The 22,651-nt window shown below is 62.4% G+C and overlaps 9 protein-coding genes across 9 annotated transcripts; 5 read left to right on the top strand and 4 right to left on the bottom strand.

The window, feature by feature from the left end:
* Window positions 1-234: 234 nt before the first annotated feature.
* On the bottom strand, window positions 235-2,664 carry PAN0_049c6429 (chaps-domain-containing protein; the record flags this gene model as incomplete). Its single annotated transcript, XM_014798130.1, has 1 exon — window positions 235-2,664. One exon carries the CDS (start codon window positions 2,662-2,664, stop codon window positions 235-237), a length of 2,430 nt encoding a protein of 809 aa, XP_014653616.1.
* Window positions 2,665-3,022: 358 nt separating this feature from the next.
* Window positions 3,023-3,505, top strand: PAN0_049d6428 (mitochondrial 37S ribosomal protein MRPS12; the record flags this gene model as incomplete). Its single annotated transcript, XM_014798129.1, has 1 exon — window positions 3,023-3,505. The coding sequence occupies one exon, from the start codon at window positions 3,023-3,025 to the stop codon at window positions 3,503-3,505; it is 483 nt and encodes a 160-aa protein (XP_014653615.1).
* Window positions 3,506-3,891: 386 nt separating this feature from the next.
* On the bottom strand, window positions 3,892-9,903 carry PAN0_049c6427 (pH domain protein; the record flags this gene model as incomplete). Its single annotated transcript, XM_014798128.1, has 1 exon — window positions 3,892-9,903. The coding sequence occupies one exon, from the start codon at window positions 9,901-9,903 to the stop codon at window positions 3,892-3,894; it is 6,012 nt and encodes a 2,003-aa protein (XP_014653614.1).
* Window positions 9,904-10,328: 425 nt separating this feature from the next.
* Window positions 10,329-11,240, bottom strand: PAN0_049c6426 (SAICAR synthase-like protein; the record flags this gene model as incomplete). Its single annotated transcript, XM_014798127.1, has 1 exon — window positions 10,329-11,240. One exon carries the CDS (start codon window positions 11,238-11,240, stop codon window positions 10,329-10,331), a length of 912 nt encoding a protein of 303 aa, XP_014653613.1.
* Window positions 11,241-11,478: 238 nt separating this feature from the next.
* On the top strand, window positions 11,479-12,207 carry PAN0_049d6425 (TPR-like protein; the record flags this gene model as incomplete). The annotated part of the gene is made up of 1 exon (XM_014798126.1): window positions 11,479-12,207. The coding sequence occupies one exon, from the start codon at window positions 11,479-11,481 to the stop codon at window positions 12,205-12,207; it is 729 nt and encodes a 242-aa protein (XP_014653612.1).
* Window positions 12,208-12,334: 127 nt separating this feature from the next.
* On the bottom strand, window positions 12,335-14,926 carry PAN0_049c6424 (C2H2 finger and ankyrin domain; the record flags this gene model as incomplete). Its single annotated transcript, XM_014798125.1, has 1 exon — window positions 12,335-14,926. One exon carries the CDS (start codon window positions 14,924-14,926, stop codon window positions 12,335-12,337), a length of 2,592 nt encoding a protein of 863 aa, XP_014653611.1.
* A 523-nt stretch (window positions 14,927-15,449) lies between these two features.
* PAN0_049d6423 (signal recognition particle 14 kda) lies at window positions 15,450-16,075 on the top strand (the record flags this gene model as incomplete). The annotated part of the gene is made up of 2 exons (XM_014798124.1): window positions 15,450-15,470; window positions 15,560-16,075. The coding sequence occupies 2 exons, from the start codon at window positions 15,450-15,452 to the stop codon at window positions 16,073-16,075; spliced, it is 537 nt and encodes a 178-aa protein (XP_014653610.1).
* A 649-nt stretch (window positions 16,076-16,724) lies between these two features.
* PAN0_049d6422 (integral membrane protein; Yfl034wp) lies at window positions 16,725-20,741 on the top strand (the record flags this gene model as incomplete). Its single annotated transcript, XM_014798123.1, has 1 exon — window positions 16,725-20,741. One exon carries the CDS (start codon window positions 16,725-16,727, stop codon window positions 20,739-20,741), a length of 4,017 nt encoding a protein of 1,338 aa, XP_014653609.1.
* Window positions 20,742-22,331: 1,590 nt separating this feature from the next.
* On the top strand, window positions 22,332-22,566 carry PAN0_049d6421 (uncharacterized protein; the record flags this gene model as incomplete). Its single annotated transcript, XM_014798122.1, has 2 exons — window positions 22,332-22,380; window positions 22,473-22,566. Coding segments are annotated over 2 exons (143 nt in total), but the record flags the coding sequence as incomplete, so codon positions are not given.
* Window positions 22,567-22,651: the final 85 nt, after the last annotated feature.

The following is a 22,651-nucleotide window of genomic DNA, read 5'->3' as shown; positions in this document are numbered from 1 at the left end:
GTCGCACACGCCTGCCTGTCAAAAGGGGTCCAGCAGACCGCGCCCAACTCTGCAAGGGCGCCAAGAAAAAGAAAAAGTAAAAAAAAGAAAAAAAAAGGGGGGCGGCGCCGCGGCGTTGCTCGGCGTGTTTACCCGACCGAAACTCTCCGATCCTTGGGGCGCGACTTCCGAACTCGCACGACTAGGTGGACTGACTGGACTCGGAATCAAGCTGGCATTCGTGACTGCATGCGGCTAAAAGTCGTAGCCGGCCACCTTGAAGGCGGTGGCATAGGCAAAGTAGTTCTGCATGAGCTTGAGAATCGGCTGGGGCGGGCTCATCGAGACCAAGGTATACGACACCTTGGCCAACCCCTCGGTGCGGATCAACTTGAAGAGCGACGTGGCGACCGCACCGGGGAAGCTGCCCTCCATGTACCAGCGGTGGTGATACGCCGTCAGACGGATGGCGGTCCACAGACTACGCTGCACATCGCGCGACTCGGTGTACATCTCGAGCAGACGCAGATACGCCTTGGCCGAGAACTTGACGTCCACACACCGCTGGAACGCCTCGCGCGCCTCGTCGCCATGCAGCAGCCGCAGCGCCAGCTCGCCCAGGATCTCCCACTCGGTGCCCGTCTTGCGGTAGGCGAGGTTCTGCGCGCGGAAGTGCGCGATCTCGGCGCGCCAGATCGTGTAGACGCGCAGATCCTCGTACAGCACCATGAACAGATTGTCGAGCCACCGCTCGCACAGCCGCTTGTCGCGGAACGAGAAGCCGGTGTTCTTCTCCTTTTGCCGCGCCTCGGCCATCGCGATCGACGCATCGTGCTCGCCGTTGACAATCGCCATGCGTCGACCGCCGTTGGCATCCGACGCTCCCGAGACGTCGCCAGGCACCGCCGTCGCCGACGACTCGCTTCGGTCGTGCCCCGCCGACGCCTGTGCTGGCTTCTCGAGCGGCGGCGGCTCCACCTGCACCGCCGCACGCGCCGCCTCGCCCTCGCCGCCGCTGCCGCTGCCGCCGGGCTGGTTGATGGTGTTCATGTAGTCTTCGAGCTCCTTTTGCTCGCGTTCGTGGTCCGACTCGGTCGAGATCTTGATGGTGGGGATGGACTGCGACGACGCATTCGCGCCCGCGTTGACGCCCAGCTGCGACTTGTTGGCCGCCGTCGCCGCCGCTACCAGCTCGGTGCTGTCCATCTCGTCGTCGCTCGCCTCGCGCGAGTCTTGTGCGTCCACATCCGCCTTGGCGCCTTCGTGTGTTGTATTCGTTGCGGGCTGCGGCGGCGTGGACGAGGCGAGTGCAGGCGAGTCGGTGGGCGCCACGCCTCGCACCGATGCGTCGTCGTCGTGTGCCGAATCGTCGGGGTGCGTGCCGGCGGCGGCCTTTTGCGCGCGGTACTCCTCCTCCATGACAAACACGTTGGAGCGGAAGCGGAGCAGCTCGTCCCAGCCGATGGCGCTCACGAGGCGGCCGAGCAGCGCATACGCCTTGGCAAAGGTGCCGCGCAGCGCGGGTGCGGGTAGCCGGAGCAGCGCCACGTCCGCCTCGTTGTCGCGCGCGCTCTCCTCGTCGACGAGGCCGGATTCGGTGATGAAGCTCTTGACGGGCAGGTGGCTGCGCGCTGGGGTGGGCATGCGGTGGAGATCGCGCTCGTTGTAGGTGAACATGGGGCAGGAGTTGAGCGTGTAGAGCGCCGATTCCCACTGCTCGAGGTCGATGTAGCACTCGGTCAACTTGGCCCAGGTGACGAATTCGGAGGGCGCGCAGTTGACCGCCTGCTTGGCCACCTTGGCCGCCCACTCGAACTTGCCCTTGGCGCGCAGGAAGTCGACCTGTGCGTGGAGGAGCGCGTAGGATTGGGGCGTTTCGCGGATGGCGCTGTGCATCACCTGGACCGCCTTGATCTCCTGGTTCATGCCGATGTACGAGCGTGCGACGAGGGCGGCGACTTCGGGTTCGCGCGCCCACAGCTTTTCGAACAGGTTGACCGCCTGCTCGTACCGCGATGCGTCGCCAAAGTACTTGAGGATGGCGGCGGTGAGGTGGTTGGAGACCACCGTGGCCACCTGAATCTCGGGGTCGGAGCCGAGCTGCCATCCTTTGAAGAAGAGGTTTTCGGCGGCCTGGAGGAAGCGATGCTCTGCATCTGGGCTCGAGATGGGATCGAGCTTGCGGTATCCTGCGAGGCGGTAGTTGGCGTCGTCGGCGTAGAGGATGGCGCGGAGGAGCGCCGAGAGGTAGACCTCCTGCCAGATTTCGGGGGTGGTCTCGTGGCGCTCTCCGCGAAGGTCGACGACGTAGGCGTCTACGCTGCCGGGGATGCGCACCTCTACGCGCACGTCTACACGCGAAAAGGCGTTGAAGCAGCAGTAGGCGCCGCTCTTGAGCTTGTAGGCGGCCTTGCTGGAGAAGAAGCCGGGGTTCTGGTCGAGCTCGTAGGTGAGCGAGTTGATGTAGGCGGCGAGTGCGGCGGAGGAGGAGGCGTCTACGCCCGAGACGTAGTGGTACGAGCCAATGTCGCGTGCGCGTGCGCTGGAGCCGGTGGATTTGATGACGTGCACGAGATCCGGGGGGCCGAGCTCGCGGAAGGAGGCGAGCGTCTCTGTGCGCGAGAGGAGCGACTCGCCGAGCTCCACCTCGAAGAATTCGGGCTGCGACTGGAACGCGTCGCCCATGGTGTGCGCACAACGACAGAAAAGGAAGGTGGTGGTGGTGGTGTAGGAGGTGGAGGATGTGTGGGTGACTTTTGGAAGCAAGTATCGCAGGTTTCACTCGACTTGGCCTGGCCAGTGCTGCTTGGTCTGACCGCGTTGCTCTCTCTCTCTCCAAAGCCTCGGCGTTGTCCACTCGCTCTCTTCTGCCAGCACACCTCGGAAATTCGTCCACTATGTTAGACCGTTTTCAATCAATCACGTGATCGGCTTCGCCGCTTCTTCCACTTTTCCGAGTCGCTGCCAAAATGCAAAAGGCGCAGGTACCTTCATTCTTCCTTCCCACCGCATCTCGCCCACGCATCCCTCCTCACCCGGCATCATGACTTGGAACCTCGTCACCTCTCTGCTGCGCAGTGCAGTAGCCGGCCCCTCGCGGCTGCCCACCTCCGTGCGTGCATTTTCCACCTCCTCGCCTCTCTCGGTGACGCTGCAACAGAACCTGCGCGGCGCACGAAAGCCGCACCGTCCCACGGTCAACAAGGTGCCCGCGCTCGAAAGCAAGCCGTTCGTAAAGGGCGTGTGCAGCAAGATCTTCACCACCAAACCCAAGAAGCCCAACTCGGCCATCCGCAAGGTCGCGCGTGTCAAGCTCTCCAACGGCCGCTCCGTCGCTGCCTACATCCCCGGCGAGGGTCACAACTTGCAGGAACACTCGGTCGTCCTTGTGCGTGGTGGAAGGGTCCAGGATTGCCCCGGTATTCGCTACCATCTCGTCCGCGGCGCTCAGGATCTTGCCGGTGTCGCCGGAAGAATGACCTCCAGGTCCAAATACGGCGCCAAGAAACCCAAGGCTGCGGCCTAGATGCGGCCATCTTTCACTGTTTCGTTATTCATTGTACTAGTAGCAACTCGATTCAATCCTCTCCATCTTGATTCGCCAGCATTGCGGCATCGACTGAAGCACAATCATCGCACGCCCTCAGAGCACGAACAAGAGGCGTCGCATGCGGCTCAATGGCGCTGCACCCCCACCAGCCCAGCCTGCCCTTGTCCAAAACTGCATTCCCATTGTCGCTCATCGTCGTAGGTACGCGCTCCCATCGTCTCTGCTCACACACGCCGTGCACTCTTCTCCTCTCAAATGAAATCAGATTCGGCATCGCAGCTCTTCGACACGGCCTAGCGTAGCGTTGGATCCTGTGTTGGGATTCCGCCTCTGAACTCTGCGCTGGGGATTGCGCCCGTGGTTCAGCGCCGATGATCCACGCTGCCGGCATTGCGCAGCCTCGCCTCGCGCTCGGCATCCGCACGCACGATGCGCTCGATCTCGTACGCGATGCAGCGCACCCACACGTCGCGCTCCATGCGGCTGCGTGCGCGCATGGCGACGTACTTGTGCGTCTTGTCCTCCAACGCCGGCGTGCCCGCCTCCTCCCTCTCCGCACTACCCTTACCGCCACTCGCCACGCCCGGGTCCGCAGGCGTATTCACGCGCTCCGGTCGATACCGAATCACAAACGTGCAGTCCTCGTCGTCGTCGACCGAAAACAATCCGTCCGCATACACCCGCGGCACCCGATGCCGCTTGCCGCTGTTCGATCCACCCCCTCCCAGCCCGGACACCGCCTGCGCAGGCTCCGATCGGCCGTTCTTGAGCATGTCCTCGCTAAGCTTGCCACTGTATACGTACGCATCGCGCAGATGGATCACCATGTCTTGCCGTCGGTGGAAGATGCCGTTGTTCTGCCGTGCCCGCGACGTACGCACCGACCGCACCAGCTTGAAGCACAGCAACCGCCCCGCGATCAGCACATAGTCGCGCGCCTTGAACGCTCCGTAGCTGCTCTTCTTGTGGAACAACCGCCCCGACCGCACAATGTTGCGACACGCCTCGATCGCACACCAATTCCAAATGCTCCCCAGGATCGGAGACAGCTTCTGCTCGTCCACGCCCTCGTACCGTTTCGCCTTTTCGCCCTGCAACTCCTTGCGCAGCTCGCCCACATCCACCCCGCTCGCGTACATCAGCTCGATCGCATCCACCCGCTCCCGCCGACGCCAGTACTTGACCAGCTCCGCCACCCGCTCCACCCACTCGCGCGCCACCGAAGCACTGAACGCCTCCAGGCGGATCCTCTTGCCGTTGGTCAGCGTGATCTCAATCTGCCGCGCCCGCCGCAGCTCGTTCGCATCGTCGACGCGCTCTAACCCTTCCTGCCCGCCAATATCGCCGGCATGTTCGTCGTCCGAGTCATCCTCCGACTCTTCGTCGTCGTGCTGAGCCGCAGCCACATCCTCCTGCATCGACTTGGCCGCCATCCGCTTCGGACGCCGCAGATCCTCTTCGCCTGGACACCGCACCGGTCCCTTGCCGATGGTCTTGATCGTGTGGATGAGCTTCAGATCGATGAATCCGTCCGAGCCGCGGATCTGCTCAAACTGCCGGCGCCGCTCAAACGACTCGTACGCCGCGATCTGCGCCTGCAGCTCCTCCTCCGTCTCGGCAGCGTAGCTGATCGCCTCCAGCACGTTCTGGCGCAGCGTCGCCACATCCTCGTCGCGTCGCGCCGCCTTGTGCGTTCCAAACACCTTGGCGAGCGCCTTCGCCAGCGCACCTCGGTTGGACGCCACAATCGGCTTGCCGCCGCGGCCCTGCGTTGCACCGCTCGTCTTGGGCACGCGCATGTCCATCGCCTCTTGCAGCTTCGCTGCCAGGTGGCGATCCGGTGGGAACGCACGCGCCGTCCGGCACACGTACAGATGTCCGTCGTACGTGGTAAAGTAGAGCCGCGTCAGTGCACCCGACACCGGCTTGACGCGCCACAGGAAGCCTTCGACTGCCGGAGGCTCGTGCAGGAACTGACCGGGTGCCGTCTCTACCGTAGTCGGATAGTGCGCTGCCGTCCTCAGCTCGAGGATCGACGGGTGCTTGTAGTCCCTCAGCAGCGCGCCGCACAGCACCGCCCAGTGGCGCGGCTCGTTGTCCACGGTGCGCTCGTTCACGATCCAGTCCAGCTCGTTGCCGCGTCGCCACGCCAGATCGAGTCGCACCCCGCGAGCCTGCGATGCGACCATGAGATCGTGCCACTGCGGAATGCTCGAAAGCAGCTTCCACGTCATCGAAACGATATTGTCTCGATTGATCAGCTTGAAGCCTTCGCCGCCGTCGTGCGTGTCGCCGATGGAGCTGAGTGCCAGCACGCCGCCCTTGGCTGCGCCACTCTGACTGCCTGGCGTACCCGCGGGCGTCGTCCGTTCCACAGGCATGCTCTCCGGCACGGGCATCTTGATCTTGAGCCCAAACGACGGCACATGCACCTCGAGCGACTCGGGAATATGCCCGCCCAGCTCGCGCCACAGCTCCCACATCCAGTCTGCCGCCGCCGAGCGCGCGCGGCAGTCGAAGAGCACAATGTCAGTACCCTGTCGACGAAGATGGATGCCCTTGCGTCCGTGGTGCGCCGACATGGACTTCCACGGCTGATACGTCAGGCAAAAGATGCGATCGATCGGCGAATACAGCGACAGAAACGTCGAGCCGCGCGAGAGCGGAATAGTGGTGCGCAGCTTGAGCCGATCGCCGTGTCCGACGATCCTGCTCGTGAGCGAGGGATCCGTCCAGAGCTCGAGCTTGCCCATGCGGAATACCACGATGAATTCGCGCCAGTCTTCGTCGCGGATGGGATACTTGCGCGCCTGCAGCTCGTCAAAGTCAGTGGGCAGGTCCTCGTGCGGCGTCCATGCGAGCTTGACCAGCATGCGGTCCTTCTTGAGCACGCTTCTGCGCGTGATAATGACCGACTCGCTTCCCGGAGATTCGCTCAAGGTGTCGGATCCATCGGCAAGCTTGGGAAGCTGCATGGTGTCCGGCTGAGGGCGAGCAAGCACCTCTTCAGGCGGTCGAGGCTGAGCGTCTCCAGGCGCGGTGGCGACTCGGGCAGACAGCGGAGTCGACTCGGTCTCGGCCCTACCCGCGAACAGCGACGCGGTGAAGCGGCCCTTGAGCGCCGGGCGAGACGAGCCTGTATCAAACTTGACCGTCTTTTTGCGCTCGACGCCGCTCGACTCGCCTACTCCGGCGGTGAGAGGCTGTTTGCCGGTCGGCTCTGTGCGCCGGATGCTACCTTCGCTGTTCGGGGTGGCGTCCACAGGGAACGGATCTTGCTCGGTCAAGCGTACGGCACTCGGGTCTGCGAGCTCTTCGCCCGGAGTGAGCTGTTGCGGCGTGAGCGTCTGTCGGAGCACGACGGCATGGTCGCTAGCCGCATCAGGCACGAGGTCGGGTCGCTCACCAAGGTCGCTCTTGCGGCGCAGGAGTTGATGGACGAGCTGCGGATCGTTCTTTTCGAGCGAGGCAGGGGGAGCTGGATGCGACAACGCCTCCTTCCTCGTCATGGCCGGCGAAGCTTCGGTGGCGAGACTCGAGGTGCGAGGTGCATAGCTGCTGTTGTAAGTGGAAGCATTGTTCAACGATACGTAGGCCGACTTGGAAGCAGCTGACGACGAGTCGGTATCGGCGAGGCTCGAGGACCTCGCGACGATCTTGACGTTGGGGTCACTGATCTTCTCGGCGGATGAACTGTGTGCGCTAGCCGTGGAACGAGACGACTGCTGCTCCTTCTCCTTTTGCTTTGCCTTTTTGGATTCGGACGAGGCCTGTCCGCGTTCCGCGGCGCGTGTCTTGAGGCCCGTGCCGAGTTCTTCGGTGAGCGAGGACATCTTGGACACGATCTCGCTCCAGCCCTGGCGCGCCTCGATGGCAAGCGGAGCTGCAGCATCGGGATGAAGCGACTGGATGGAGGCGAGCGACTCGTCCTTGGAGAGCTTGCGGCGCGGAGTCTTTGTGCCGGCCGTTGGCTTGCTTTCAGATTCAGAAGGCTGTCTCGTACGCTGTGACGGTGGCGTAGCCCTGCCTTGTGGGTGATTGTCGGGTACAGCTGAAGCCTTGTCATCCGAGATGTCCTGTGCTTCTTGCGCGAGCAGGGTGATGACTCCGTCGGGGCTCTGCTTGAGATGGTCCACCTTGGCAGCGTGTTCCTCGACCTTCTTGCGCTGCTGCGCTGCCTGTGGCGACTCGGTCTCGGCCGCCACTGCGTCATTGGCGCCGTCCTTGCTGCACGAGCACGGCTGGGCCCTCTGCAGGTCGTCACGGCGCGCCTCGAGGATGTCCCAGAAGCGTTTTCCGATCTGGAAGCTGGCGCCGACCCACTTTGTGCCACCTGCACTGGTGCCGACTGCGCCTGGTAGCACGCCGATTGCAGGTGTCGAGGCGCTCAAGTCGCCGACAGAGGCCTCCGTGCCGCTGACGGAGGCCTGACGATTGTAGTCGCGGTGCATCGATGCATAGCTGGTTGCTCTCGCCGGTTTGCGCGCACGCACGGCAAAGGGCGAGACCCGCTTGCGCGTCCGCACGGGCGAAGGCGAATCAGCGTCGCGCGTGTCGCGCACCGAGTTGGTGCGAACCGGCCCAAGCTTGCGACGCAGACTACCGCGCTTCGAGACTCGGCGGAAGCTTCCGCCGGCGAAGAACTTGCGGGCGAGGGTGGAGTTGTTGCCGGCGGTGGCGCCGAAGCTGCCTTCGGTGGCGACGGTTCCGACGGTGTTGAAAGTGCCCGCGGTGGAAGCTCTGCTGATGCGGGTTTGGCGAGAGTATTCGCGGGGATGATCGACGGCGCGAGGGAGATGCGAGCCGGTAGCCTGGCGAGGTGGATGGGCTGTGCTGGGTTCGCGGCTGAAGGTGAGGGAGCGCTTGGTGGGTAGGCCTCTGCCGATGCCTGGCAGCAGTTTGTCGGGGCGCTGCTGCGCATCGGTGTCTTGGTCGTCGTGGGATGAGAAAGACAAGGCGGTGGCTGCTTCGATATGACCACCAGCTTGGCGGTGGGGCGCGAGGTTGGATTGCTCCCAGGTCGGATGGAGGAGATCGTCTGGTTGGAGCTTTGCTGGCGTGTGAGCAGGGTCCGATGCCGGATGAGCCTCGGAGCCGCTGGAGAAAGAGGGCTGGTTTCGCAGCGCACTGGCGGCAGGAGGGTTGGCGATCTCGTCGCTCTTGCGGATGATGGTGGTGTCGTTGCTGGTGTTGAAAGCGCGTCGCTCCGAGTCATATGTTGTGAACTGCGGGGACGATACCGAGTCCTCGGGGCGCGAAGAGGGTGGATCGAAGCTGGCTTGTGTCGGAAGCTGCGGGGAGATGGCCTCTTCGATCTGGTCCAGGGGCAGGTCGAGGATGGGCAGGGCGAGGGGAGGGTTGTTGGGTGATGGTGCGATGGTGGATGCGGTTGATCTGGAACCTTCCGAGCCTATCCTGCGCTGCTGGCGAAGCGCTGCGACACGCAAATTTTCAGCGCTGCGGACGTTTTGCATGTGTCTGGTGGTGGACTCGTCTGTGGAGCTGCTGTTGAGGCCAGGATTGGACGGCTTGAGGATGGAAGCGGGTGGTGGGAGCGAGGAGTTGCCGAAGCTGGGGAAGGACTGGTTGCTCTTGCGTGTGAGCAGTCCGAGCCTTCTCCTGGACGGGCTGACGGGCCGAGATGAAGATGCAGGAGCATCGTGCGAGGCATACACCTGGCCATCCGAGGCGGAGAGGGGACGCCGCGCCGCGGCTTCCGAGTCGCTGAGTGCGGAGCGCGGGAGCGACTTTGCGCTGACGAACGAGGCGTTGGAGAGGACGGAAGCGGACGAAGGATCCCTGGCAACGACGCGTGGTCGGGTGGATGACAGGGGTGCGAGCGACTTGTTGCGGGACGAGGGCGAGGTGGGCGGCGATGGGGCTGTGGTATGTTGTTGCGCTCGCTGGTCGCTGTGTTGTGAGGCTTGAGTGGAAGCTTGGAAGGGATCGCTGAATGTATGCGAGTGTTGAGCAGGTTGTGGATGGGGAGCGTTGGCAAAGTCGGTGGCCGAGACGTGGTTTGGTTCGGGCTGCTCGTGGTCGACATCGGGCGCGTGGTACGAGGTGTCCTCGACGATGGCCCTTGCGATGGCCCTGGCTGCTGATGCGGGTACCGGTAGAGGCCCTATGTAGTGGCGTACGGTAGCATGGCAGGCCGGGGTGACGAGGGAGGAAGCGTCTGCCGGGTGATTGGCGGGTACGCTAGCGGAAGAGTGAGGGCGATGTTGGAGGATGGGCTGGCACTTTGTGCAGCGTTGCTTTGGCGGAGGGAACTGGACGGTGGATGCTGCGGTGGTGGCAGTATTGTTGGGCGTCTGTTGTGGTGGCTCAAAGGCGTGGACCAGATTTGGCCTCTGTGGTTGCGAAGAAGCCATTGCAGCGCAGTGGCAGCGTGGACGCTGGAGGGTTAGACGGTAGTGCAATCTCGACAAGACGAGCGCATCTTGTACTCCTAGGTAGGTGATGGTGGTGGTGGGGGTTTAGGAAGGACCAACACATGCAATTTGGCGGCTGGTTACTCTCTGCTGTTTGGTTTGGCCTAAACTGACGGGCCAAACAGCGCCTCTCTCTCTGAGCACAGCACAGCACAGATCGACAGGGGCTGCCCGGCTGCTGCAGTCGACCGCATCTGACCTGCATTTCGCATTTTATAATTGCATTTTCCTCCACTTGGCCGGTGCCTGTGGCGCTCAAACCAACACCATTCGCCAAAATCACAAGATCATAAATACGACGGAATCTATTCCTTTCCTTTATCCTGTGGGGTCCAATCGACATCCTCTCTAGACAGTGTCCTCTTCTACACAGTGTCCTGCTTGCGACTCTGAAGCCTGTATAGCTGCTTCTTGACGAGCTGCAGCACAGTCTCGATGCCCAGCAGCACGCCTTGATCGGGTCCCTGGCCAGGCACTAATGTCGCATGGGCAAAGTCGATCAGCCTTACCTCGGCCTTAGGCTGGGCTTGCTCCACATCGCCCTCGCTGACGAGCAGCAACGATGCTCCGCGCATGCGCACCTCGAGCTCGCCAAAGATGGTGCGCAGCTCCTCAAGGTGTCGGAGCACGTCTCGGCGCAGCAGCTGCTCCACGATTTCGGCGGGAAGCTGCGGAAGACGCGAGCCGAGACTCGTTCCTGCCAAAACCGAGTCGGCGCTCTGGGCATCACCCGGCTCCGGGCACGCTAAGAGCATACGCATGCCCAGCTCGAGGTGTTGGGCACCGATGGTCTTGCCAAACGTCTTGGGCACGCGGTGGAACTCGCGTGTCTCGGGATCATACGTCTGCCACCCTGTCAGTCGCACGCCATGCGACCCACTCGTGGTGCTCGCGGCCGCCTTGTCCATCCTCGCGCGCTTCTCGTCGCTCGCGTCTTCGTCCCACAGCTGCGTGCCCAGCTTCAGGTCGCATACATTCGGCCGCGTGTAGCCGAACGTGAGGTTCTCCAGCACGATCCGTGGCTCCGAGTCGGCCGTTGTTGCGGTGGAGCCGGTGTAGTCCTGCCAGCTTCCATGGCATTGAGGCATGAACTGCAACAGTCGAGCCAGCAGCTCGGTCTGGCGTGTCTGCGAGCTCTGCACCGCTTGTTGCACCTGCTGGTAAAAGATCAGTTCGCGTGGCAGGCACGCCTTGACAACGAGCCGACCGCCTTCTAGGCTTTGGACGCCGTCGGGATGACCAGCCACCTGGTGCGAGAGAGGTTCGAGTGAAGACATCGTCAGGGAAGGTGGGCGAGAGCGGCCAAGATTGACACGTGTGTGCGGTGTGTGTTGAACCTGGTTGCTCCTCTTCCAGGCCCGCGCGAATCGCTTCCCGCGCCGAATCGCCGAATCGGCGTTTCGACCTCCACTCTCTGCGCGCTCAGACCTCGGAATTCGGGCGCGCTCAGAAGCTCCACCTCATCCGTTGCTGTGCATATTATCCTCCCACCGACACAACAACCACATCAACAACATGGCCGTCATACAAGAGGCATACATCTCGGAAGAAATCCACGAGCTCAAGGCCCAGGCCAACCGTAGCTTCGCTGCCAAGGATTACGATGCGGCGCTCAGCGGCTACCTCGATATTCTAGCACTGCTGCCACCACGCCCGCAGCCAAAGCAAGGTTCTTCACCACACGACCAAGATGATGGCGAGACAGAAGCGGACGAAGCACCAGTAGGCGAGTTAACGGCCGAGATCGGGACGCAAGAGTCGCAGGAGTCGGAGGAGTCGGAAGAACCAGAAGAATCAGAAGAGATGCAGCAGATCCGGCAATTCCGATCGGTGATCTACGCCAACATCGCTGCTACGCACCTGCGACTCTCGCAGCCGCGCGATGCGGTCAAAGCCGCCACCGAGTCGCTGCTCGACCAACCGCGCTACGTCAAGGCCCTCTACCGCCGCGCACAGGCAAACGAAGAGATCGGCACATGGTCCGGTCTCTCGGCCGCCCTCGAGGATCATCAAACCCTCCTCTCCTGCCCAGACCTCCCCAGCGCTACAAGACCAGACGTGCAAGCCGCAATCGCAAGGCTGGAACCCAAAGCAAAACAAGCGGCAGAGAAGGAAAAGGACGAAATGATCTCAAAGCTCAAGGGCCTAGGCGACTCCATCCTCGGCAACTTTGGTCTCAGCACAAACAACTTCAAGTTCACACAGCAGCCAGGAGGCGGCTACTCGATGAACTTTGTTCGCTGAATCTCTTTCCCCCAAGCACACTCCATTTGTACTTGTATCGTCGTCATTCGCAGAATCATTCGCTCACCACAGATATCGCAATGTGTCATCGTGTATTTGAGGGCTTAGCATGGGATTGGTCGGCACGTCACTTGTTCATGAGCGCCTTCATCCGTTCCTCTGCAGCGCGTGCGCGTTTCTCCCGCTCGATGCGCGCACGCATCTCGGGCGTCAGTCCCTGCTGCTCGTCCCTCTGCTGCAGCAGTGCCCTCGGCGCCGCTCCCTTGCCGCCCAGCCGATTCGTCGTCTGATGCGACGTCGCTGGCGTCTCCGCAATGGGCTCCTCAGCTGGCGGCTCCGGTGCGGCGGCTGCCTTGTCGGCCGCCTTGCTCGCCCTCTCGCGCGCCTTTTCGCGCATCGCCGCACGACGATCCTTCTGCTTGGCCGTTTGGTGCTCCTGCATCTCGTCGGTCAGCGCACTCGGCACGCGCGCTCCGCCCGCACCCATGCCCGCCCAGTCGTGCCAATCGGCGTGCTCCGCCATCATGCGCCGGAAGACGTTGCGCACCTCCTTGGTGCTGCACAAATCGTATGCCGCGCGGTGCGCCATCTCCTCCCCTCCCACCGCGGGTGTGCTACCGTCGGCTGCGAAACGTCCACGAAGCTCACCTAGCCGCTCGGGAGCGATGGTGGGATTGGCTCGCTGGTCTTCCAGCAAAATCCGCGTCACGCCCTCGCTTCCAGCCTCGGCAGCGAGCTGCAGCAGCGTCGACGGAATCAGCCGAGAAGCAGGCGCCGAGGTTCCGGCGTCGTTCACCTGCTGCTCCATCAGCCAGTCCGGCAGCTTGGCATCAATGTTCCCCGCCAACATCTCGTCGGCGTTCTTGCTGAGGAAAGTGAGGAGTGCCTCGGTGCGGTTCTTGCGCACCATCTCTACGAGCCGCGTCCACCGGTTGCGTTCCGCCTGTTCTTCCTCCGTAAGCCGCACCGGCTTCTTCTCAGCTCGGCTCTTCTCCTGAGCGATCGCACGCTCCTGCGCCTTCTCCTCGCGCCGCCTTGCGTCGGCCTCCTTGCGCGAGCGCTGCTGGATGGCCTCGAGTGCTTCCTGCTCCTCGGTCGCGAGCTCCTCGTCGCTCTTGTATTCAACCTTGACCTTGGCCAGCTCGAGGAAGCAGCGCACCGTCTCGCCGATCGTCGGACGGCGTGTGGGGAACGGCAGCGAGCCTAGCCGGCCGTCGTTGCGCGCAGCCTCGAGCGGGCTTCCCCTGCTCGCCTTGGCTCCTTCCCACGACCACAGCAGTCCCCTCGCCGCGCGCGCTCCTGCGCGGATCCAGATCTTGTCGCTGCGTCCGATGAGCTCGCGCCAGCCCGGCGAATCGAGCAGTCCGCGCACGTCGTCGCCGAGCGCAGCCTCGTTGTAACGACGCAGCTGTGCACCCGCCGACTTGGCAAAGCGGCCCGTGGCGTCCTGTGCGGCTTGTCCGCCTCCCTGCTTTCGTCGCGTCGTGTATCGGTGGAAGGCCTTGTGCGCGAGCAGGATGAGCGAACGGTCTTCGCGAGGTGCGCCCGAGCCATCGCGCGGCCGGCTCTTGTAGGTGGTCACGTGCGGATTGAGTGCAATGACCGAGGCAGCAAAATGGCCGCCTCCGAGCAGCAGCACCGTCCACATGCGCAGAGGTGGGTCGGGGTTGCGGCTGATGGTGGTGGAAGTGGCGACCGTCTCGTCCGAGGAAGACTCGGCGTCGTCGGTGCCAGAGTCGGACTCGTCGTGCTCATCGCTACTGCCAGCGGCGTCGGAGTTGATGGCGGTGGAGAGACCAGAGATGAATCCCTCACCATCCAGGACAGTCATCTTTACGGATCTGGCGGCTTCCTGCACCTCCTTGGACTTGATGCGCTTGCCCTTCCACGCGGACTGCTTGGAGCCCTGGCGCGTGATGCGGCCGGTCTGCATGGATGCGATGCATGCGGCATACCATTCAGCGATCGAGTCGGGCTGGGCGAGCTTGGGCGCGGCGGAGGTCCCTGGATCCGGAAAGACGTTGCGGTGGAAGCCGAGCTGCGTCTGCGGAAGCTGCTCGGCGTCCGGAGCCGACTCCTTGGAAACGAACCAGAGCAGAGGAGCGCGCAGCTGAAGAGCCTGTAGCGTATCAGCCGCATCTTCTTCGTCCTGATCAGCCTGGTCCGCTTGTGGTGCAGACTCGTTGGCGGACTGAAGCGAGGTGCGTGCGAGGATCTTGGTGACGAGGTCGGTCTTGAGGGCTGTGGAGCGTGACTGCGGAGCGTCTTCGTCCGACTCGAGCTCGCTAGCACTCTCGACCTCTTCCGAGAGCTTTTCGAATGCCTGTTGTGAGACGAGCAGCGATCCGTTCTGCACGTTGAGCTGCACGTTGTATCTGTGCCAGTCGGAGCGGAAGTGTGCGCGCTGTGCGGTGACGGAGGGGAAGGGCGCGCAGCCGGGACAGAGCGAGCAGGGCGGCACACGGAGATGCGAAGGCTCTCGTATTTGCGCGCCTTCATCGGCACCGGATGTCTGCGAGGCTGTGGAGGCGGGTGGTGCGGTGGCGCTGGCAGAGAGGATGTGCGCTGCCTCGGCGTCTTCGATGTGCGAGCGAAGCTTGAGGGAATAGTGCAGGGCTGGAGGCAGATCGAAGGCGTAGAGTGGTCTTGAAAGCGCAGGATGCTTGGCCGGACGAGAGCCGTTGGCTGGGGCCAGCTCTTGATGCTCGCTGTGCGACATGATGGTGCGTCGCAAGTGGGTGGTGATGGGCGGAGGCAGGGTAGCGCAGCTGGTTGCCAGCCTTTGTGCCGTTTTGATCGGACGAGCTCGAATGCTTGAGCCGAGTATGTTGGGCAGCAGACCAGATGCGAGCTTGCTTATAGCTGCTGTCAATGAAGGGGTGTGAGAGACGTGAGGCAACCTTACGTGGCTAGGTGTCAAAACGATGGGATCGACTCGGCAGGCTCGACTGACTGAGCTTTGTGCTCTCTGGCTGAGCAGCAGCGCGTCATTCCACTTCCTCCAAATCGATTCGGCTCAGCCTCCAAAGGTCACACAGTGCAGCAGCAGCAGCAGCAGCGTCACGCGTGGAGGTCGGCTCGAGTCGTATCGTCCGATCTGGCCCAACCCGATTCACCCCATTTTCCGATTTGCGACCACTTGTTGGCTCGAGAGACGCGCTGCCACGAGAGAGTGCTGAATCGAGTCGCCGCTCGAATGGCCATCCGACCTTGCTCTCTTCACGCTCATTCTCACTGCAAGCATGACACTAACCAACGAGCAGGTACGTAGCGACAAAGCAGCAGTGATGAAGCGGCAGGGAAGAGCACACTTGCTGACCGACATCTCTCCCATTACCGTGGCGCCCGACAGTTCCTCGAGCAGCTCGCCAAGCTGTTTGAGCAGAGCACCTCAAAGCACTCGGTCTACATCACCTCGAAGAAGGCACCCGCCTCTGCAGCTCAGGATGACGATGTTGACATGACGCCGTCATCGTCCTCCTCCAGCTTGAAGGACGCCGTCCTCTTCCGCGCCACCGACGGTACATCGGGCAGCGGCAAGGTCAAGATCAGCACGCTCGTGCCTGCGTCCAAGCTCACCACGTTCCAGGGCGCATACCTTCCACTGCTGAGGACACACCTGTCCGCCGGCCTCAGAAAGCGCGACAAGGCCAAGGAACGCAAGATCGAAAAGGCACGAGAGCAGAGCCGCAAGAAGCTCGTCGAGACGGTCGACGGCAAGGAAAAGGTCATCACCAACAAGATCGGCAGCAAACGAGGCGCAGGACGTCGCAAGCGCCAACGCGCCCTCACCAAGGGGCTCGCACTGCGCAAGGAAAAGGCAAAGGAGGCAAAGAGAAAGCAGCAGACGGCCAAGGCAACCAGCTAGCCATTCCGTCTGGCCTAACCATCCGAGGCTGCACATCGAGCCACGCCTCTCCCGCTTGTACAGTATTTCAGCATGCAGACATGAACAGCGTGCATTACCCAGGCCACGCCGTGTGATCTGGTGAGTGTTTTCTGTGATGGACAAAGGCATGGTCACACGAGTGGGCGTTGTGAGCTCAGAGGAGGCGAAAGTCGAAAAGTGTGAGATCAGGCTCTGATGACACAGTTCAGAATTTCGCCACGCTTGGCAAGTGCGAGTGTGGAGTGCGGAAGCGCTCGAAGCGCCGTGTGCTTCCACGCCGATGTGCTGCCGGCGATCCACATGGCTCTGAACCAGCGTTCCGATTGTCGATGTCGAATGCACCCTCTCCCCCCACTTCCTCCTCTATCTACGCCTCCCATCGGTCCGCCGACATCCTATCTTGAGAGCACGCTGCACACTCCTCACTAGCCCTCGAGCTTCCATCGCATCACCCCCGGTGTCCCCACCGCCCGGCTCACCGCTACCGGCCACCTCCACATACCCTCGGACGGCGCTGACCTCGGCGAATCGATCGTCGAGTGCAACCAGAGCGGCGCAGCCTGCATGCACACTCCCACCTCCTAGTCTAGTCTCGCAGGCTGCAACGTCAAATCACTGACTGACGCACATGAGCTCGTCCCACAAGTCCGCAGTCATGGCGGCCGACGATGACGACGAATGGCAGTCCATGCCGGTTGAGTCCGCCGAGGATAAGAGGGCCTCCATACCCATCCAGGCCTACTCCAACCCATACGATTTGCCCTACGGCGACGAAGAGGAAGACGATTCGGATCCAGACGACCCGCGCAGGTTTCGCTCGCTCCCTTCTCGCTCCTCCGCACGCAACCAGCCCAACCGCACCGCCAGCGCCCAGCTTCACAAGCGTTCCAACGCAAAGTCGCAGTACCTCACCGACCCTGGCAAGTCGGCCATCAGCTCCACATCTGCGCGCTCGCACAACACCGCCACCAACGCCACGGGAAAGCACCTCGACATCGACGATGCCAGGGGCTACGATTGGCGCTCTAAACCGGCGAGCAAAGATAACGCCGACGACGACGACGACAGCGATGGCGAGAAGGGCTATACCCAGCTCCGTCTGGACGAAGACGAAGAAGCCGAACAGCTCCATGCCGCCACAGAGTATCTCTTCCAGGACGGCAGCCGGCACGATCCATACGGAGACAACACCTCCGCAACCCCCCTCAACCAGATGAAGACCACCAAGCAGCTCCTCTCCGAAGGTCAGAAGATCGCATACGTTGGTCTCTGCAGCTTGATAGCTTCTGAAATGGTCCGACAGCTCCGAAGAGTCCCGGGCAAGAACCTCGATGCGGCAAAGCAGAGCATCGAAGCCTGGAAAGTCAAGGTCGTCGCTCGCCTATACCAGCACATGGACATCGAGAGCTCAGAGCAGCGCATGATCGAATCCTTGGCAGAACACGGCGTCCTCGCTACCGACCTCGCTCCATCCCTCATCACCACCCAAACCATCGACAATCCTGACTTCGACCCAGAAGCCCTCAGGGAGCTGCAGGAGGAGCAGGAGCTCGAGGCGCAGCAACAGCGTCAAGCCGAACAACAGAAGGCGCCATCGCAATCCACTTCCGCCGATCAGTCCCCGAAGCCGCAGACAACTTCAAGCCCACCTGCCGAGCCCTCTGCTACGCCCAGTGATCAGGATGATCTCGACGAAGCCTTCGACGGCGCAGACGACGGCGACATTGGCTCTGCTCTGCAGGAGAAGCCGAGACCGAAGACCGAAGCTGTCAAAGGAGACGGATCCCAGTCCGACCAAAGCGGTCCGTCCAAAGCGCGTACCAGACGCAACGCCGCACAAGACGATGACGAAGTCGACATCGGCATGCAGCAAGATGCACCGGCTGACGCAGAAGAAGGCGCCGACATCGCCTCTACCAATGAGGCCTCATCTGCATCTGCAATCTCCCGACCGACTTCGATGGTCTCGACTACCACCGTCGTCGCCGATCCAAACACCGCCTCGCAGCTCGCGAATGCCGTCGATGCGACCGAAGCCACAGTAGCGCCGACAGATGCCGAAGTCGGGCCTGGCTCAGTCACCACCACGCTCGGCCTCACCAAAGAGCCGCAAGCCGTGCAGCCACCGCCAGGTGCGCTGAATGGTGTCACCACCAGCATCAGCAGCGCCGATGCCACCATCACCCTCGATCTGCGCTGGACCGTACTTTGCGACCTTTTCCTCGTGCTCACCGCCGACAGCGTCTACGATGCGCGCTCGCGTGTGCTGCTCGAGCGCGTCGCCTCCGAGCTCGGCCTCACCTGGATGGACGTGACGCAGTTCGAAAAGCGCATCACCGACGCGCTCGAGATCGAGGAAGGCGTCGAAAGTCTCAGCGATCCTTCGGCCGTCACCCAGCGCATGCTCATGGCTCGCAAGAAGCGCATGGTCATGATGGGCCTCGCCACCGTCGGTGGTGGCCTCGTCATCGGCCTTTCGGCCGGCCTGCTTGCTCCCGTCATCGGTGCAGGTATGGGTGCGGCGCTCGGAGCCGTCGGGATCAGTGGCACGAGCGGATTCTTGGGCGGCGTGGGCGGAGCTGCTCTCATCACATCCACCGGAACCGTGGGTGGCATGAGCCTCGCCGGCCGCGGCATGAGCCGCCGCACACGAAGCGTCAAGACGTTCGAGTTCAAGCCGATTCACAACAACAAGCGCGTCAACGCGATCATCACCGTGCCCGGCTTCATGAGCGGCCCGCTGGACGACGTGCGGCTGCCGTTCAGCGTCATCGACAGCGTCATGGGCGATCTGTTCAGTGTATTTTGGGAGCCGGACATGATGCAGGAGATGGGTAATGCTCTCGGCTTACTATGGAACGAGACCATCGTTCAGGGCGTTCAGCAGGCGCTCGCCTTGACCGTGGCCGGCGCCAGTGCCATGTTTACTGCGCTCGCCTGGCCTCTCTGGCTCACCAAGCTCGGATATCTGATCGACAATCCGTGGTCCAATGCGCTCGATCGTGCTCAAGCGGCCGGACTCATCCTCGCAGACACTCTTTCGAAACGTCAACTCGGTGTTCGTCCCATCACGCTGGTCGGGTACAGTCTGGGCGCGCGAGTCATCTTCTACGCGCTGGTGGAGCTCAGCCGGATGAAGGCGTACGGAATCGTGCAGAACGTGTACATTATGGGCGCCCCCGTGACGGCCAAGGACGAGACGTGGAAGGAGGCAAGGAGCATCGTGTCTGGCCGATTTGTCAGCGCGTTTTCGCGCACCGACTGGATCTTGGGCTATCTGCATCGTGCGGCGTCTGGCGGACTGCGCAGCATTGCAGGTCTGCATCCGGTGGAGCGCGTGCAGGACATTGAGAACGTCGATGTCACACACGTGGTGCCTGGCCATCTGGGCTATCGGCCGCTCATGCCGCTGGTTCTGAGCGAGCTCGGCTTCCGCACGACGGCCGACTACTTTGACGAGCCAGAGGATCTCAACGCGATTCCCGAACGGCAGGTGGTGCAGGAAGCAGCGGCCGAGAAGGTGGAGCTCAAGACGGTGACGACCAAGACCGGAGGATTCGGCAGGATCTTCAGGCGTAAGGATTCGAGCCAGGCGGGCAGCCAGAGCGCGACGCCTGTGCGCTCGCAGTCGGCGGCAGGATCTGCCACAGGTGCCACCGCCACAGCTGGGCACGCGGAATACGACGAGTACGACGACGACGACGACGACCTGCCGCCACGGATGGAGTCGACGCCGCCAGCAGCCGAAGCGGCGAATGCGGTGACGGAAGCCAAGCAGACGCAGGAGCAGATTGTCAAGCAGTCGATCGCGCGCGTTGAGGCGGTGCGATCGTCGCACAACGAGGCTGAGCGCGCGGTGACACCGGAGGCGGATCGTCCGAGCTCGCTGAGTGCGCACTTTGACACGGAGGCAATCCTGCGCGAGCTGCGCGAGTCTGGCATCGAAGTCAAGGAGCTCGAGAGCTCGCTGCCGCCGCTACCACTCGCGAACGCAACGCAGGCTTCCAAGGGCAGCGGATTGGCAGAGCGCGCGGACGCCGGGGCTTCGGCATCGGGGGACAGCGTGCTTGGTGGGCGGTCTGAAGCGGTGGCGGCGCCTCCGAATGGAGGTGTGTCGCTCACGTTTGCGTCGTACGATGACGATATTCAGCTAGCATCGAGCCCTGTTCAGGCCGAATCGGCAGGGCCAGACGTGACGGGCAAGTACGGCCTGTCTTGTTCGGCAGCGCAGGATCTGGAGACGCGCTTCAAGAGCGGCGGGGATGCGTCGGCGTTTTCAGGGCGCACGTCGGCAGTGGGGGAGGATGGGTGGGGGCGTGGCGAAGAGTGGGGGCTGGCGCGGCCGGATACGTCGTACGACATGTCGATGGGCACAAAGAGCGCCACGCACTCTCTTCCGACGAGCTCAAGCATGGGCTTTGGCGAAGCGCTGACGCCCGGTGAGAGGTCGTTGGATGCCTTGACGCCGCCGAGCGCGGCGGTGGGCCGAGGATTCGACTTTAGCAGCGCGTTGGGCAAGGCATCGGGGAGCAGCACGGCAGATCTGTCGGCCAAGGCGTCGCCGTCGAGCGAGCGCGCCCCGCGACGTGCGGGTGATGCGACGCTGGGAAGTGAACCCGATCCGTGGGCGGACAACCCGTGGTAGATTGAGCTGCGGCGCACACAAAGCAAGTTTGGCATTGCAACGATAGAATTGTTCCTGCACGATGCTGTGACGCGCAGGCTGTGGGACGCCATCGGGCATATGAGCGTGGCATGCTGCATGAATCTACTGCGAAGGATTCGCAAGGCACAGCCAAGGGTTTCCGAGGGGGGTTGCGATGCTGCGGCGCCAAGAAGGACGTTGGTGTTTGCCGCCAATCAGCCACGTGTGGGAAAAAACTCTCCGATGAGCGTTGCGACCAAGCTGCGGCTGTTTGAAAGCCAAGATGACCCTGTGACATGTGAGCGAAGCCGGCAGCAACGATCAGGTGTTGGCCCCGTCGAGGGAGGGAGAGAGAGGCTGGGCGAAATTCGGGCGCGCGTGCAGACTGACGACAGCGGTAAGCACGGTGACGTTGCACGTTCCAGCGCAACTGATCGGCTCGGATCGGTTGGCTTAGCGCGTACCTTGACTGCTGCCCGGCGCCAGCTCATCGAACCCTTGGCCATCGAAACCCTGGCTACTGTACAGGTACAGGCTGAATGTCCAAACACCGAAATCTCGTTTCGAACGATCACAGAGATGATGGATCTCACGCATGCTGCGGTTGATGATGGATGTCCCAAACGCACGGTGATCTTGAAAGCCTCGATCGGAAATCTCGCTGCGCAACAGCATCGGTGCGACCGGACCGGGCGACTGTTGGCCTACGCAGTTTTTTTGGAAGTTTTCCTGACGCTGTGACAGTGGAGGTTGGCGTAGATGTACGCGCGTCTGGGGGCAGAGGAGAGGGAGACGGGAGAGCCGTGCGCATCGAGCGAGAAGTTTGAACCCGAATTCAAGGCTCCGCAATTTCACACACTCACTCTCCAGCCAGGGAAAAATTCAAGCCCGAAATGCGGAAATCGTCGAGGCACACACAGATGACGATCCGGTACAGCTGAGGCCAAGCCAGCCAGCCAGCCAGCCAGCCAGCTGCTCTCGGCAAGTTTTTGGGATCTTCCTGGCGCTAAGCTCGACGACGACAAAATACCCCGAAAAAATGTGGCCCCAACGCCAACGCCTCCCCCGACCAGTGCATCACTGCTGCTGCTGGGGCTGCTATGCATCGGATGAGCCGCCGCTTGCTTCAGTGGTGCCAGCAATGAAGACCCATTGGTGGCGGAAACCGGGCTGCAAAGCAACGAGAATGAGGTGGGAGCGAGGCGGCAGTGAGGCGGCAGCGCAATCGAAATCCCATGCAGGCCGTGCGCAGACAAAAGACTGGAATTGTGCCGTGCGAACGACGGTCCGATCGATCGGTAGGCGCGTTGCTGCCACTGCAGCTCCACCTCTTTTTCTGACGCACAAACACGCGGGCGGCGCTGCTGCTGCTGCTGCTCGGTGCTGCTGCTCAGTCGTCAGCTCGCCATGACGGATCGATTGCGGCCACTCCCATCGCCTCGTGCCAATCATTCCGAGCCTCGCCCGCGCCAGCTCAGCTGCTCGCCATCCTCTTCTTAACCGTGCCCTCAACCTCGCTCACTTTTCTTCTTCTCACCATCATCCCTTCTTGTTCCCATCCCTCCCCCTCCTTCCACATACCCCATCACAATGACTTTCTCCAAGGCCGCTAGCGACGAAAAGGCCATCGCCACCATCCGTGAGTCTCTCTTCCTTTCCATCCTCGGCGCGCAGCTGGCTTGCGTTGCGGTATGCTGACTCTGGCTTGCTTACTCCTTTCGTCGCGCGCAGGATGCCTGGCTGCCGATGTCGTCGCCAAGTCCAACTCCGGTCACCCCGGTGCGCCCATGGGCATGGCTCCCATGGCCCACACCCTCTTCTCTCGGTAAGTCTCGACGACCTTTCTGCGCATGCCTTGCGAGAGCAGTTTGAGGCCTTGCTTGTATCGGACTGCGAACTGACCTGAATCC

This window comes from Moesziomyces antarcticus (assembly GCF_000747765.1).
Source record: "Moesziomyces antarcticus DNA, scaffold: scaffold_v10049, strain JCM 10317, whole genome shotgun sequence".
In the NCBI taxonomy this organism is placed as follows: domain Eukaryota; kingdom Fungi; phylum Basidiomycota; class Ustilaginomycetes; order Ustilaginales; family Ustilaginaceae; genus Moesziomyces; species Moesziomyces antarcticus.
Note: the sequence above shows the minus strand (reverse complement) of the source record. Positions and strands in the feature narration are given on the sequence as shown.